Source organism: Suncus etruscus, chromosome 9 (assembly GCF_024139225.1).
Source record: "Suncus etruscus isolate mSunEtr1 chromosome 9, mSunEtr1.pri.cur, whole genome shotgun sequence".
Classification (NCBI taxonomy): Eukaryota; Metazoa; Chordata; class Mammalia; order Eulipotyphla; family Soricidae; genus Suncus; species Suncus etruscus.
In genome coordinates this window covers 15,788,084-15,805,746 of record NC_064856.1, presented here as the reverse complement: position 1 = coordinate 15,805,746, position 17,663 = coordinate 15,788,084, and the positions used below count along the sequence as shown (strand labels likewise).

The 17,663-nt window shown below is 44.2% G+C and overlaps 1 protein-coding gene across 1 annotated transcript in view; it reads right to left on the bottom strand.

The window, feature by feature from the left end:
• Window positions 1-573: 573 nt before the first annotated feature.
• The window catches only part of RBL1 (RB transcriptional corepressor like 1), a 69,186-nt gene continuing 52,096 nt past the window's right edge, over window positions 574-17,663 (bottom strand). The window contains exons 16-22 of the mRNA XM_049779141.1: window positions 17,197-17,408; window positions 11,147-11,323; window positions 8,419-8,490; window positions 4,459-4,540; window positions 3,769-3,917; window positions 1,974-2,138; window positions 574-826 (exon numbers count right to left, since the gene is read on the bottom strand). Coding sequence (XP_049635098.1) covers window positions 656-826; window positions 1,974-2,138; window positions 3,769-3,917; window positions 4,459-4,540; window positions 8,419-8,490; window positions 11,147-11,323; window positions 17,197-17,408 — 1,028 coding nt within the window. The 3' untranslated portion in view covers window positions 574-655. The remainder of the gene's footprint in view (window positions 827-1,973; window positions 2,139-3,768; window positions 3,918-4,458; window positions 4,541-8,418; window positions 8,491-11,146; window positions 11,324-17,196; window positions 17,409-17,663) is intronic.

Sequence of the window (17,663 nt, the reverse complement as noted above, 5' to 3'; positions counted from 1 at the left end):
CCCCATATGGTTCCCTGAGCCTGCCAGGAGCAATTTCTGAACATAGAGCTGAGAGTAACCCCTGAGCGCTGTTGGGTGTGTCCCATAAAAAACAAACAAAAAAATGAAACAAAAGTTTCTGGTTGTAGCCTACCATGGCTTGCCACCTAAAGCATGGAACTTTAATGCAATTTTTCCTTTAATCCAGGGATATTAGCCATCTTCAGGGTTGAATTATATTTATTTTTTGGGCCATACTTGATGGTGCTCAGGGGTTACTGCTGATCATACTCAGGAATCATATGGGATGCCAGGGATTGAACCCAATTGGCTGCATGCAAGGCAAATGCCCTACCCACTGTGCTATTTCTCTGCCCCCCCCATCACTATACACACACACACACACACATATACATTATACATAAAGATACTGTTGTGGTTGTTGTTTGTTTTATGTGGGGACAGAGTCAGAGGTGACTCTGGCTCTGCACTCAGAAATACTCTTGTTGGTGCTTCAGAGACCATAAGGAATGCTGAGGATTTAACCTAGGTTGGCTGTGTGCAAGGCAAATGCCCTACCTGCTGTGCTATTGCTCAAGGCTAAAAATTTTGAAGGATAAAGCTCCAACTTTCTGCAAACAACCTGAAAGTGCTTTACATCAAACCAGGCCAAGTACTAGTGATTTGCTCGTTCACTGACAACATCCTGTAGTCGTTTAAGTAAAACATCATCATTTTCTTGACAGAGGCGTTTAGCAGGAGATTCAGCATCACCATCAATGGCTATTACTCGCTTCTTGCTTTTCTGATCACCTTGCCTTATCATGTTGTTGATATCTTTTAAACTCTGCAAAAATAGAGGACAGTGTTAGACAAAGGGCATGGGCAGCAAAGAATTAATATGCTTTCTTTCCTGTCCTCTGTAGCTAAACACAGTAGTAAAGATTCACTTTTAATCTAGGCCAAGTTAACAAAGCTGGTTTGAACTAATTTTTTCAGGTGTTTGAAAACTTGAATTTACTGGGACTGGAGGGGTAGTGGGCAAGGTATGTGCCTTGCATGCAGCCGACCTGGGATGGATCCCTGACACCACATTTGGTCCCCCGAACCCTAAGTGCAGAGCCAGGAGTTAAGTCCTGAGCACAGCTTGGTGTAGAGTGAAGTGTGCTCTCCTCCCTCCCCCCAAAAAATCAAAAGACAGAAACAAAAACAAAAACAAAAAAGAGAAAAACATTTCTCAAACTGGAATTTAGACCAGAAGCAGCAAAAGCATGTATTCACTTATTAGGAATATAAATTGTTCTTTTCGTTTTATAGCCAAGGCCATTTGTGACCAGGGATCCTGGAACTGTGCTCAGGAGACAATAGACAGCATATATGGTACTGGGAATAGAACCAGGATTGCTATGTACAAGGCAAAAGGACCTTAATCCTTACTGGTATGTGGGTGAAGGTATGGAGGAGGGAGAGTTTTCTGAGGCTTGTGAGGATATGGCTGCCCTTGAGCAGGAGTACAAAGAGGTTGAAGCAGATAGTGCTGATGGGAAGGATGAGGATGAAGAATATCAATCTGCCTTCTAATTTTATATTCCTGTTATTTTGGATTGTCTTTTGCTGTCCACTGATTATAAACTATTAATAGTATGGCTTTAAGTGTAAAAAAAAAACAAAACAAAACCCCAATTTTTTCAGGTTTACTTTTGGGAGCCACATCATGCAGAGTTGGGAATTAACTTGGGCTCTTAGCATGCCAACCATGAACTTCAGCCTATTTCAGTTTTATTTTTCCATGTCCTGAAATTCAACCTTTCTTTTTGTTTTTGGGCCAGACCTGTGTACTCAGGGAATCATAAGTTGTGCCAGGAATTCAAGCCAGGGTCAGCTACGTGCAAGACAAGTACTTTGACCCCTGTATTATCTCTCTGATCTTTGAAATCTAATTTTTAACAGACAGACATATATTGTTTTCCAGTAAAGTTTGTGTGTTACCACACCTTAGAAGGACTCCCATCGAATCTGTAGAGCAGAGCACTCCTTGGTGTAATTCCAGAACCATTCTTGTGTGGAGAAACATAGATGGAATGTTGCTGGGAAATGCGTCGTGGTGAGCCTGGCTGTTGCTTTATATATGGAAAAGGAGACAGTGGTGGAGCTTCCATCTGAAAGACAAAACCGTAGAATTAGTATACATATATTTTTTGATCTTGCGCCATACTTGGCAGTGCTCTGGTTCTACTCCAGGCAAGTTGTTAGGGGTTACATGGAGAACCATGCCATGGTAGGGATGGAATGTGGGCTTCCTGTATAAAATGCATGCTCTCCAGTCTACTGAACCAACCATCTGTCTGTTCCTTACTATTTTTTTTTTAATAACTCTGAATGGTGGCTCCCCCCTCCCCTTTTCTTTTTGGTCAAACCCAGCAGAGTTAGGTCTATTCCAAATTTGTGCTTTAGGTTATCTCCTGGGAATTGTGTGAGGGGATTGAACCCAGGTCAACAGCGTACAAAGGTATGTGTTCATTTCACTGAGATAGCTCTGGTTCCTGTACAGCAACTTTAGAAAAAAAGGCCATCCAGGGCCCGGAGAGATAGCACAGCGGCATTTGCCTTGCAAGCAGCCGATCCAGGACCAAAGGTGGTTGGTTCGAATCCCGGTGTCCCATATGGTTCCCCGTGCCTGCCAGGAGCTATTTCTGAGCAGACAGCCAGGAGTAACCCCTGAGCACCGCTGGGTGTGGCCCAAAAACCAAAAACCAAAAAAAAGAATGCCATGCTCAGGGGTCATGAAGTGCCAGCGACTAAACTCAAGACCTACACATGCTAGGAACAGGATCTACCAATTAATGATCTTCCTAGTCCCAATACCCCCCAAGTATTACTGAGTGTGGTACCCCATAAGAGTCTCAGTATGACCTCTATTAATAATCCAATTCTAGGGGTCGGAGTGATAGCACAGCAGTAGGGAACTTGCCTTGCACATAGAGGACTCAAGTTCAACCCCTGGCATCTCATGACTCCCGAGCCTGTCAGGAATGATTCCTGAACACCACCAGGTGATGCCCCAAAAGACAAAAACAAAACGAAATCCAGTTCTATTCATTACTTTATTTGCTTCATCTTAAAGAACACTTATCTGTCTCTCTCTTTTTTTTTTTAGGGGGGTCACACCTGGCAGCACTCAGGGGTTACTCTTGGCTCTTTGCTCAGAATTCACTCCTGACAGTCATAGGGGAACATATGGAATTCCTGGATTCGAACCACCGTCCATCCTGGATCAGATGCGTGCAAGGCAAGTGCCCTACCGCTGTGCTATCTATCTCTCTGGCTCAAACCACTCATCTCTTTTTTTTTTTTTTTTGATTTTTGGGCCACACCTGGCAACGCTCAAGGGTTACTCCTGGCTGGCTGCTCAGAAATAGCTCCTGGCAGGCACGGGGGACCATATGGGACACCGGGGTTCGAACCAACCACCTTTCGTCCTGGATTGGCTGCTGGCAAGGCAAACACCGCTGTGCTATCTCTCCAGGCCCGACATCTCTTATATATAGAATTGTTTTCATTTTCTCATGTTCCCATTTAGCTCTTGCAACATATATTAGCAACATAATTATAGTACAGATAAGATTTCCTGATTCTGTTGTGTTATGTTCTTAATTACTTTCTCAAAAATAATTAGTATATTTTTCTCCATTATAAAACAGTATTGAGGTTTGGGACTGAGCAGAAAAATTTTATAGAAATCAAACTATAACTTTAGGTAATTGTAAAGTAGCAAAACATAAAACGTACCAGGTGTTCTTGGTTTGACATGTCATATCTTAATGCAAACGACTTCACTCTTCCTACATATATTGTATTGTAAAATCTGATAAGATCGCCTCTCTCCTCTTTTACTGGTCCACTGGAACAGTCAGCAATTTTTGTAGCATCTTCCAAGTCTGTTGAAAGAATTCAGTATTGTAATAGATGTACTTTACTATGCAAATTGGTGATTTGAATTAGATTTTTTTTTTTTTTTGGTTTTTGGGTCACACCTGGCAGCGCTCAGGGGTTACTCCTGGCTCTATGCTCAGAAATTGCTCCTGGCAGGAGGGGAACCATCTGGGATGCCAGGATTTGAACCACCGTCATTCTGCGTCTAAGGCAAACACCTTACCGCTGTCCTATCTCTCCAGCCCCTGAATTAGATTTTTTAAACAATATTTATTTATTCATCTGTTTGATATTTGAGTCATGTCAGGTGTTACTCCTGGCTTTGCACTTACAGAAAGCACCCTACTTGCTATCTATCACCCCGGTCCCTATTTAAACTATATTTTAAATTTGTTTTTTTGTTTTTAGAGAAGGCATATAAGTCCATCCATATTATGTACAAGGAAAATTCAAATCAGCTATCTCCACAACTAACTTGAACCTCCAATTCACTAATTTTTTGTAATCAAAGGTTATTAATATACAGCAATAAATTGGGCAACTTACCACAGCTAGTTACTTCGAAATCATTATTTATGTTTGTATTGTATGCTACAGCTTCTCTTTTCAACAGGACACTTCTATATACCTATAGGTTAGAGGAGGGAACAAGGAACTGCTGAGACACAGAAAGGCAAAACTAACAGAAAAGCAAACAATTAATTATAGGTCCTACATCATGGCAAGATGCTAGCAGCCTGACAGTGAGATAGCAGTGTATACCTTCCCAGGGGCAATTATAAACTAGACAGTTCCATCTTTTTTTGTTTGTTTTTGGGCCACGCCCAGTGGGTTACTCCTGGCTATTCTAAGAAATCGCTCCTAGCAGGCTTGGGGGACCATATGGGATGCTGGGAATTGAATCCATGTCCGTCCTGGATCAACTTCATGCAAGGCAAACGCCCTACCGCTGTGCTATCTCTCCGGCCCTGAGACCTTTCCATCTTTATAAAACAATAGTACTATTGTAATTTATAAAATAGAAGAATACAGCACTTGAAGGCTTAGAATCATCCAAGGTTTGACCCTTGGCACCTTATGTGACCTCCTGAGCCCACCAAGAATGATCCGTAATGAGGTTGGAGTGATAGCACAGTAGGTAGGACTTTTCGCCAATCTGGGTTCGATCCCATATAGTCCCCTGAGCCTGCCAGGAGTGATTTCTGAGTGCAGAGCCAAGAGTGGCCTAAAAAAAAACAAACAAAAAGAAAAGAATGATCTCTGGTGTGCCTCCCACCCCCCAAAAAAGAAGCATAAAAGCAGCAACCAACATGACGAGCAGATTCTGAGGCTTGACTTCCTATTCCCATCCATTATTTTTTGTTTTGTTTTGTTTTGTTTTTTTTTTTTTGTTTCTTTGTTTGATTTTAGGCTACATCAGGCAATGCCCAGGGGTTACTCCTGGCTCTGTGCTCAGAAATCGGCCCTGGCAGGCTTGGGGGACCATATGGGATGCTGAGAATCAAACCTAGGCTTTCCTGGGTTGGACACGTGCAAGGCAAACACTCCACCACTCCACTGCTGTGCTATCTCTCTGGCCCCTTCCATCCATTCTTTTTTTTTTTCCCTTGGTTTTTAGACCACACCCAGGGGTTACTCCTGGCTATGCGCTCAGAAACCGCTTCTGGCTTGAGGTACCATATGGGATGCCGGGGGATTAAACCGGGGTCAATCCTAGGCTAGCACGTGCAAGGCAGATCGCTTACGCCACCACTCAGGCCCCATTCCCATACATTCTTTTTTTTTTTTTCTTTTTGTTTTTTGGGTTACACCTGGCAGTGCTCAGGCGTTATTCCTGGCTCAACGCTCAGAAATTGCTCCTGGCAGGCGCAGGGGACCATTTGGGATGCCTGGATTCGAACCACCATCCTTCTGCATGAAAGGCAAATGCCTTACCTCCAGGCTATCTCTCCGGCCCCACTTCTTTCAATTTTTGTCCATATCAAACTAATTTTAGTTAAATCTTTAGGAATAATCTAAGTGATCTAGGCATAATCTTTAGGGATTGAAAAAAAAAGAGACCCTGGGCCCGGAGAGATAGCACAGCGGTGTTTGCCTTGCAAGCAGCCGATCCAGGTCCTAAGGTGGTTGGTTCGAATCCCGGTGTCCCATATGGTCCCCCGTGCCTGCCAGGAGCTATTTCTGAGCAGACAGCCAGGAGTCACCCCTGAGCACTGCTGGGTGTGGACCAAAAACCAAAAACCAAAAAAAAAAAAAAAAAAAAAAAAGAGACCCACCTAGTTTCTGTAGGACTCTTCTGAAGGGCATAGAAATTCTTTTGCCTTTTTTTTCGGTTTTTGGGCTACACCAGGTGACACTCAGGGGTTACTCCTGGCTATGCACTCAGAAATCACTCCTGGCTTGGGGGTCCATATAGGACACCACAGATCAAACCAGGTCCATCCTGCATGCAAGGCAATTGCCCTACCACTGCACTATCCTGACCCCCTACCCTTTTTTTAAGTTTTTGTACCAGTCTGAAGCACTCAGGGGTTTCTCCTGGATCTGCACTCAGAAATCATACCTGGCAAGCTCAGGGGACCATATAGGATGCTGGTGATTGGTCAGCTGAAAGGCAATTGCCCTATCCACTGTGCTATCTCTTCAGCTCCTGGATTTTACTTTATTTTTGGCCACATTTGGCAATACTCAAGGGAACATTCAGTGTTAAGATCAAACTTGGGCCTCATGCATATGAAATATGTGCTTATTCCATTGAAACATTGCTTCAGTCCTTATTTTTTTTTTTGGGTCACACCTGGCAGCTCTCAGGGGCCACTCCTGGCTGCATGCTCAGAAATCACTCCTGGCAGGCTCAGGGGACCATATGGGATGCCGAGATTCGAACCAATGACCTTCTGCATGAAAGGCAAATGCCTTACCTCCATGCTATCTCTCTGGCCCCAATCTCCTCAATCCTTAACCAGTAAAAAGAGTATGGCTCCCAAAATCTGTCATTATATAGTTAAAAATAATAATATTATTGGGGCCAGAGTGATAGCACAGCAGTAGGATGTTTGCCTTATTGGTAGATGACCTGGGACGGACCTGGGTTCTATCTCCTGCATCCCATATGATCTCCCGAGCCTGTCAGGAGCAACTACTGTACACAGAGCCAGGAGTAACCCAAGTGCCACTGGGTATGGCCCAAAAACAAAAGCAAAATACTATTGATAAATAATGTAATTATTTTACTTATTCATATTAACTTTTAGCCAATACTGGCAATACTCAGGGTTGCTTCTGGTTTTGCCCAATATAAATGACATCTTTTTTTTTTGTGTGTGTGGTTTTTGGGTCACACCCGGCAGTGCTCAGGGGTTACTCCTGGCTCCATGCTCAGAAATTGCTCCTGGCAGGCACGGGGGACCATATGGGACGCTGGGATTCGAACCGATGACCTCTTGCATGAAAGGCAAACGCCTTACCTCCATGCTATCTCTCCAGCCCCTATAAATGACATCTTTTAGTAAGAAACTACCTTCCATTTAAGAAATGAACAAATGTGAAAATATAAGTAAAAAATGTGAGTCAGAAATACTTAGATTTCTGGGCCAGTGTGATAGCACAGCTGTAACGCATTTGCCTTGCATGTGCCAACACAGGTTGGACCCCGTTTCAAATCCTGGCATCTCATATGGTCTCCTGAGTTTGACAGGAGCGACTTCAGAGTGCTGCTGGGTGTGACCCCCCCCCCCAAATTTAGATTCCTGGTTTCTACTGAATTGGTCATTTAATGAAATTGTTTGCAATAACTGTATCCACTGAACACTATTTGGGCTGGGGAGATACTGACCCGAAGAACTGAAGCCTTAAATTCAATCTGTGTCTCTGAGGGGACTGGGGGTAGGGGCAAAAATTCTCTCCTAATAACCCCTTCAAGACTGCTGGGATAGATTCCAACCAAAGCAGAGCCACGTATGTGGCTCAAAAATCAAAATCAGAACCAAGCAAAAACAATCCACCAAAACCCAGAAATACCTAAAGCAGGGGTCTCAAACTCGGGTGGGCCATTTGCGGCCCTCCGTACAACATTTTGTGGCCCTGTCCTAGAGGAATCTTTTTTTGTTTCGTTTTGTTTTAGTTGTTTGGGTCACACCCCCCAATGTTCAAGGCTTACTACTGACTTTGCACTCAAAGATCACCCCGACTTTGCTTCCTACGGCCCCCAGGTAAATTGAGTTTGAGACCCCTGACCTAAAGTCTATTAGTATAAGAGACATTTGCCATGGACCCAGGAGACAGCTCTGGGTCTAGAACACATGCACTGGATGCAAGAGCCTCAGGCGTGATTCCTGGGACCCAAGGAGTCTAAACTCTGCTGGTGTGGGCCAAAAAAATCAAAACTATAGCAAACTAACAAACAAAAAACCACCCCAAAACCAAGTACTCTTACACATGATTTTTCAGCAGAGTAGTGTACAAGTCTAATTTTGGCTAGAAGGAAAAAAAATATATATAACTCACGTGACTATTAGCTTGAGGTTGATTCCTATAACTTTTCATTATTTCCTGAAAAGTTCTTTCTTCTTTTGTTACCTAAAGAAAATAAAAATTACACCTCATTTGCTCTTAATAGAAAAATTGTTCTGAACAGAAATTTAAATTATGATTGGCTTTAAGATCAGTCTTGTAGAAAACTATAGACCCTTGGCCAGTTCAAGACTAAACTCACTGCCATTTACAAGTTCTACAACCTTCTTAAGTTCAGGAGTTACAGCCTGTGGGGACACAGCTTGTAGTTTCATTAATCAAACAGCACTGACACCACTATACTACTTTATTATTTTCTGTTTGTTTTTTTTGGTGCTATACTACTTTAGGAAAATAAATACTTTTAGGAAATTAAAGATTTGATGAATTCCCCACTGTCTCGTTATGTTAGTTTTCCAGTACTTATTTTAAAAGAAATTAGGCATACATCAGAGGACAGAAAATGTCTTTCAATAATTCACAATAAAGCTGAGCAACTATAGGATGAGACATTTTTCTTTTCCTTTCCTTTTCTTTTTTGGTTTTTGGGCCACACCCAGTGACGCTCAGGGGTTACTCCTAGCTATGTGCTCAGAAAACGTTCCTGGCTTGGGGAACCATATGGGAAGCTGGGGGAATCGATCTTCGGTCCATCCTGTCTTAGGTTAGTGCTTGCAAGGCAAATGCCCTACCGCTTGTGCTACCGCTCTGGCCCCTAGGATGAGACATTTAACATTTTATTTTGGTTTTGGGGTTAAGCCTGGTAGTACTTGGGTTTCCTCCCTCCCTCCCTCCCTAGTTCCCTCCCTCTCTCCCTTCCTTTTTTGGTCGCTCCTGGCTCTGCACTCAGAAATTGCTCCTGGCAGGCACAGGGGACCATATGGGATGCCGGGATTCGAACTGCCATGTCCTGGATTGGCTGCATATAAGGCAAATGCCCTACCACTGTGCTATCTCTCTGGCCCTGGGTCTACTTTCAATTCTGTATTGGTATTACTTCTGGCAGTACTAAGGAACCATAAGGAACCAGGGATTAAATCTGAGCATCCCACATGCAAAGAATATACTCAACCTACTGATTTTACCTTTCTTGCCCTAAGAGTTTATTTTTATGTTCTTGAGTCACTCCTGGAAGTGCTGGGTGATCACATGTGGTGCCAGGGATGGAACTGGGGCTAACCATGTACAAAGAAAGCATTTAATATATGTATTATCTCACAAGTCCCTCACCTTACTGTAAGAGGTAATCACAGGGAGTTTGAAAACACACCCTTTGATTCAACAAACTAAAAGTTATGGGAGGGGGAGACAGCTTAACATGCTTTACATGCAGGAGAATGACAATCAATTTCCAGCACTGGGCATGTCCCAGAAACCAAACTTTCCAAACCCAAGTTCCAAGCAAAAAAAAGTTAGGTCCTGACCCAGTAAGACAGTTTAGAGTGTGGTCTTCAACCTTCTGTTCAAAGATCGATGCCACTGTACAGGTGTCAAAGGTGGAATAACACTAGTCTACCATGGTTACAACTTCTGGTTTGTGGACCAGTGTGCAGGACAGGTACTGGTCTGAGGGTATAAAAAGGCTAAAGAATTCTGGCTGAAAGGACTATCACCCATGTTTTGCAAGTTTGATCCCTGGAACTGTATTGTCTGGTGCGTAATAAGCTGGGAGTACTTCCCGAGATCTGCAAGGTATAGCTCCAAGACCAAATAAACCAAGGTTAAGTTTTTAATTACGTACCTCTCCTAGAATAGTTTGTATGGTAAAAACTGGTTAAGGATGTTTTTTTTTTTTGTTTGTTTTTGGGCCATGGTGACGCTGAGGGGTTACGCCTGGCTCTGTGCTCAGAAATCACTCTTGGCTCAGGGGGCTTTTTTTTTTGTTTTGTTTTGGTTTTTGGTTTTTGGGCCACACCCGGCGGCGCTCAGGGGCTACTCCTGGCTATCTGCTCAGAAATAGCTCCTGGTAGGCACGGGGGACCATATGGGACACCGGGATTCGAACCAACCACCTTTGGTCCTGGATCGGCTGCTTGCAAGACAAACACCACTGTGCTATCTCTCCGGGCCCAGGGACTTTTTTTGTTTGTTTGCTTGTTTGTATGTTTTTGTGCCACACAAGTTGACACTCAGGGGTTACTCCTGGCTATGCACTCAGAAATTGCTCCTGACTTGGGGGAACCATATGGGATGCCGGGGGATCGAACCGCTGTCTGTCCTAGGCTAGCGCTTGCAAGGCAGACCCCTTACCTCTTGCGCCACCGCTCTGGCCCTCAGGGGACCATTTGGGACCTGAGGATCAAACTTGGATCAGCCACCTGCAAGGCAAATGCCCTACTGCTGTGCTCTGGCCCCATGGGATGGTCTTATATATATCAAAATTTTAAAGAACAAGCCAGGGAGATAGCTCAAAGGGTTAGTATACATGTTTTGTATGTAGAAGGCCTTGGGGTAAGCCCCCAAACCAGGAGTCAGAGAAATAATATAGTGGTAGGGCACTTGCCATGTATGCAGCTGACCGGGGTTTGAATTTGATTCCCACCACTACATATAGTCCCTTAAACACCTGAGTGATTTCTGAGCATTGAGTAGAGAGTAATTACATGTATACCCCACAAAATATAAAACCACAACAAAATTTGAAGAACAAAATAGCTATTTTACAAATTAAAAAATTACGAATTATGCAATAAAGGTTGTTTTTTTTTTTTTTTTTTTTTACCTTTGCCATGATGTAAAAGGCACAAAGGAGGAGCTGGTCCAAATGTCTGTCTTTCATTAGATCAGGGCAGTGAACTAAAGTAAATTCAAAACATGTCCATATTTTCCTTCGTAATTCATGTGAAGTATCCAATTTTAAGCATAAATCACGTAAGCGTACACTTGCCAAATGATAAACCTAAGATGAAAGATAGCACACTGATGCAAAAATACAAGCAAATAATTTCTGACCCTAAATTTTCTGTCTTGACATGAATCTTCCAGAAGATCAGTGTGTATGTGCTTGCTTTGCATGTGGCTGACCTGGTTTCAATTCCCAGCATCCCATATGGTCCCAGGATCACTGCCAGGAATGATCCTGGAGTACAGCCTGAGTGCAGAGTAAGGAGTAACCCTAAGCATTCCCAGGTGTGGTCCCAAAATAAAACAAAGTAATATAATTATATAATAATTGTATATATGTAAGAAATATATGATTATAGTACTTGATCACTACAATGACCAAAGAATAAATATTAAAGTAAAAATTTCTTTGAAAAGATGCCTTAAAAATTCACTTTTGGGGGCTGGAGAGATAGCACAGAGGTGTTTGCCTTGAAAGCAGCCGACCTAGGACCTAAGGTGGTTGATTTAAATCCCGGAGTCCCATATGGTCCCCCGTGCCTGCGAGGAGCTACTTCTGAGCAGATAGCCAGGAGGAACCCCTGAGCACCACCGGGTGTGGCCCAAAATCCAAAAAAAAAAAAAAAAAAATTCACTTTTGGTGGGGCCGAAGAGATAGCATGGAGGTAAGGCATTTGCCTTGCAATCAGAAGGTTGGTGGTTCGAATCCCAGCATCCCATATGGTCCCGAGCCTGCCAGGAGTGATTTCTGAGCATAGAGCTAGGAGTAACCCTTGAGCAATGCTGGGTGTGACCCCCCCCCAAAAAAAAATAATTCTTTTTTGGGGCCAAAGCAATGGTGTAGTGGTAAGATGCCTTGCATGCAGCTGACCTAGGACATACTGTGGTTGATCCCCCGGCATCCCAGGAGCAATTTCTGAGTGCATAGCGAGGAGTAACCTCTGAGCCCTCTGAGAGTTATCAGGTGTGGCCCAACCCCCCCCCCCCAAGTCATTTTTGATAAGTCTGCCACAGGCAGGAGAGTGGGGAAAAAACTGGGCACATTGGTGGTGGGAAATGTGTACTGGTAAAGGGTGTTGTACACTATATGATAGAAATTCAATCGTGAACATTTTAAGTATCTCACAGTGATTCACTTGAAGAATTTATTTATTTATTAGGTTTTTGTTTTTGTTTTTTTTTTTTGGTTTTTCGGGCCACACCCATTTGATGCTCAGAGGTTAATCCTGGCTAAGCACTCAGAAATTGCCCCTGGCTTGGGGGACCATATGGGATGGGGGGGGGGGGGAATCGAATCGTGGTCCTTCCTTGGCTAGCGCTGGCAAGGCAGACACCTTACTTCTAGCGCCACTTCGCCAGCCCCTAGTTTTTTTTAAATTATTATTATTAATGTTAGGTTTTGGGGCCACTCCTGGCAGCACTCAGGGGTTACTCCTGGCTCTGCACTCAGAAATTGTTCCTGGCAGGGGCCTGAGCAGTGGCACACAATAAAGCATCTGCCCTGGTGTCCCATATGGTCCCCCAAACGAGGGGTGATTCTGCGCACATATCCAGGAGTTACCCCTGAGTGTCACTGGGTGTGCCCCCCACAAAAAAAAAATTGTTCTTGAGAGGCTCAAGAGACCATATAGGGATGCTGGGGATCAAATCCAGGTTGGCAGTATGCAATGCAAATAGATGCTCTACCTCAGGCCTCTAAAGAATTTTTTTTTTTTGGTTTTTGGGCCACACCCGGTAACGCTCAGGGGTTACTCCTGGCTATGCGCTCAGAAGTTGCTCCTGGCTTGGGGGACCATATGGGACACCGGGGGATCGAACCACGGTCCGTCCCAAGGCTAGTGCTGGCAAGGCAGGCACCTTACCTCTAGCGCCACGGCCCGGCCCCAAGAATTTATTTTTTTTTAAAAAAAAAATTATCGGGGGCCGGGCGGTGGCGCTGGAGGTAAGGTGCCTGCCTTACCTGCGCTAGCCTAGGAGACGGACCGCGGTTCGATCCCCCGGCGTCCCATATGGTCCCCCAAGCCAGGAGCAACTTCTGAGCGCATAGCCAGGAGTAACCCCTGAGCGTTACCGGGTGTGGCCCAAAAACAAAAAAAAAAAAAAAAAAAAAAAAAAATTATCTTTTTTGGGGCCGAAGAGATAACATGGAGGTAAGGCGTTTGCTTTTCATGCAGGAGGTCATCGGCTCGAATCCCGGCGTCCCATATGGTCCCCCGTGCCTGCCAGGAGCAATTTCTGAGCCTGGAGCCAGGAATAACCCCTGAGCACTGCCGGGTGTGACCCAAAAACAAAACAAAAAAAAAAAATTCTTTTTTTTTTTTTTTGGGTCACACCCAGCAGCACTCAGGCGTTACTCCTGGCTCTAGGCTCAGAAATTGTTCCTGGCAGGCTTGGGGGACCATATGGGATGCCGGGATTCGAACCACTGTCCTGCATACAAGGCAAACACCTTACCTCCATGCTATCTCTCTGGCCTAAAAAATAACTTTTGTGGCCAGAGAAATAGCACAAGATTCTGACAGTTCTGCCATGAGTGATTTCATCATACATAGTCAGGAGTAGCTTTGAGCACTACCAAGTGTGACCCAAACATTCACCTTCAAATTCTTTTTGGTTTGGGGGCCAGACAAAGGAGTTGGGGGTGGTATTCAGCACATTACTTGGAGGAGGTCACTTTAGGAGTGTCAGAGGGATCATTTGTTACCAAGATCAAAACCAGGGCTCTCTTTAACTGGTTGAGTGTATGAATTGAATGTGGGAGCCTTTGATCTATATGGTTTCCCCAGCACTGGAGGGTGTGTGTACTGAGCACAAAGGAAGCCATGGGCCCTGAGCACTGCTGAATGTGGCTCCCAAATACAAGACAAAACAATACCTGCCAACATGCAATATAATGTAGGACATACCTGTAACATGATCAATATAAGATCATCTTTTATGTTCAGAAGTTTCTTCCTGTTTTATAATTTTCTTTTACTTTTTTTTTTTTTTTTTTTTGGTGGTTTTTGTGTCACACCCAGCAGTGCTCAGGGGTTATTCCTGGCTCCAGGCTCAGAAATTGCTCCTGGCAGGCACGGGGGACCATATGGGATGCCGGGATTCAAACCGATGACCTTCTGCATGAAAGGCAAACGCCTTACCTCCATGCTATCTCTCCGGCCCCTCTCTTTTTTTATTTTTATTTTGACCATATTGGCTTACATATCTCTCACAGTAGTATTATAGGTACATATTTTAGGTACATACATCAGGAAAGGCCTTGCCTCCATGCTATCTCTCCAGCCCCAAATTTTCTTTTACTTTTTATGGGGGCCACACCCAGCAGTGCTAAGGTTACTCCTGGCTCTGTGTTCAGAAATTGCTCCTGGCAGGCTCGGGGGGACCATATGAGATGATGGGGCTCAAACCTGGGCCCATCCCAGGTAAGCTGCATTCAAAGCAATTGCCCTACCACTTTGCTAAAACTCTGGCCCCTTAGAATAAATTTTCTTTCTTTTTTTTGGGGGGGAGGGGGATTTGGGCACACCCGGCAGCACTCAGGGGCTACTCCTGGCTCTACACTCAAAAATCACTCCTGGCAGGCTCAGGGGACCACATGGGATGCCAGGATTCAAACCACCATCCTTGTGCATGCAAGGCAAATGCCTTACCACCATGCTATCTCTCTGGCCCCTGGGAATTTTTTTTTTTGGGGGGAGCACACCCGGTAGTGCTCAGGGCTTACTCCTGGCTATCTGCTCAGAAATAGCTCCTGGCAGGCATGGGGGATAATATGGGAAACCTTAGGTTCTGGGTTGGCTGCTTGCAAGGCAAATGCCACTGTGCTATCTCTCCGGCCCCATGGGATTTTTTTTTTTAAATAAATGTTTGTTAGAGGTCAGAGATAGCACAGCAGTAGAGCATTTGCCTTCCACGCAGCCGATCCAGGACAGATGGTGGTTTGAATCCCAGCATCCCATATGGTCTCCTGTGCCTGCTAGACCGATTTCTGAGAGCAGAGCCAGGAGTAACTGCTGAGCCTTGCCAGGTGTGACCCCCCAAAAAAGTGTGTGTGTGTGTGTGTGTGTGTGTGTGTGTGTGTGTGTTTGGGCCACGCCTGGCAGTGCTCAAGGTTTATTCCTGGCTCTGTGCTCAGGTATCATTCCTGGCAGGCTCGGGGATCATATGAAATACCAGGGATTAAACCTGGGTCTGTCCTGGGTCAGCCTCATGCAAGGCAAACACCCTACTGCTGTGCTATCGCTCAGGTCCCTGAACTATTCTTTTAGATGCTGCTATTGTTCTTCTATTCCAGGTTGCTTCCAGCAATGCTCAGTGCTTGAAGACCATATATATGCAAGGTCTGCAATCTGAGTCAGTCCTGAGCTCTCCCCATCTCAATGCCTGGTATTCGGGACATATAAAAGACAAGTTAAAGGGACCGGAGCTATAGCACAGAAGTAAGGCGTTTGCTTTGCATACGGCCAACACAGGATGAACTTCAGTTCGAATCCCGGCATCTCATATGGTCCCCTGAGCCTGTCAGGAGCGACTTCTGAGTGCAGAGCCAGGAGTAACTCCTGAGCATCACCTGGTGTGACCCAAAAACAAAAACAAAAAACGAAAAAAAAGACAAGTTAAAGTAAATAAGAAAATGAAGACTTTAGTTGTTCTTTCTTTTAAACACATTAGAGCAATTTCATTAAATGTCTTTTTTTGGGGAGGGGGCCACACCTGGTGATGCTCAGGGATCATATTCCTGGCTTGGGGAACCATATGGGATGCCGGGGGATTGAACCGCAGTCTTTCCTACGTTAGCGTATGCAAGGCAGACGCCCTATACTTCTTGTATCACCGCTCTGGCCTCTCATTAAATATCTTTATACATATATACATATATGTGTGTATATATAATTAATAAATTGCAAAAGTGTAGCCATCGACAGTACACTGTTTTATAGTTTTACAGAACGGTAAGCTAGGGGCCCTTCTTAAATATGTTTGACCCGGAGTTCAATAAGAAGCATAAAATAGCCCTAATTCAGTACTACTACTTATAATCCTAGAGGCTTGGAAGTACTGCTGGGGTGGGTGTCTCTAGAGGCCTCCAGGACTACATGGTTGAGAATTGAACTCTTGGGTTATAATAGACCAAATAAATTAAAAAAAGGAGGAGGTCAGAAGAGTATAGAAGTTAAGGTGCTTGCTTGCCTTGAATGTGGCTGATCTTGGTTGGGGCCCCAGCATTACATGGCCCCTAATATAATACCAGGTCTACTCTCAAAAGCACAGCACCTCCAGGTATGTTCCAAAATCCCACTCTGGCCTCAACAACAACAACAACAAAATACTCGCTGAGGGACCAAGGATGAGGTTCATGTAGAAGAGCCTCACATGTCTGCTGGATGTCTGGGCCAAGTGCAGTGCCAACAGTTTTTTTTGGGCCTGGTAGCTCAGCTGTCTCAGATACCAGGCATTACAAGCAATGTCTGGCTGTATACACCAATCAGGTGCACATGAGCACTATGAGAGCAGGCTCTCTGGGCTCAGGTTGGAGTCCTGATTCTTGGAATTCTGGGAAGACCCACAAGTACCAGAGTAGTCCAGAGTAGTGTCCTGCACTGTTGTGCTAGAGAAGAAAAACAAATAATACTTAACAGGAAGGGGCCAGGGAGATGATTCAAAGAGAGATGTTTTGCTTTGTTTTGTTTCTGGGCAACCCCTGTGGTGATCAGGACATCCCTGAATCTGCACTCAGGATGGTCATGTAGCACCAGGAACATCACTTCTGGTGGTACTTGGGGAAAGGAACCATATAGAGGTAGCATAAATTTTGTACGCTGAAGGTTTGATCTTCAGAAATGAATGGAACCTCAAGCATACTAGGAGTAGCCCACGACACTGCCAGATGTGGTCTAAGAAGAAGAGTAAAACCAAATACATGCATACCTTTCTATAAAACAGTGCTAAGGATCCAGTTCTCTTTGGTTTGCTTATTCCAGCTGAATGTACTTCTTGTGTTTTAGTCAAATGGGTTTGTTTTGGAGAAGCACCAATTAATGATTGAGCTGTAAGTGATATAGGACTCTCTTCTTTAGATTCCTGAGTAGTATTCATAGAAATTGGTATCAGTGTGATTTCACCAGCATCATTTGCAATACCTAAAAACAAAAGCAAGATTCTCAGTTTTAGATGTAAGTAGCATGTATAAACATCTATGTATAAGCTTAAAAACATTAGAAGGGACCAGAGATAAAGTACAACAGGTACAGTATTTTTTGCTTCGCACATGCTTGATCCAGGTTCAATCCCTGATTGAACATATGGTTATTCAAGCCCTGTCAAAAATGATCCCTAAACTGGTGATAGTATTGTGGCCTTGCATGTATTGTGTGCCTTGCATGTGGCCAACCCAC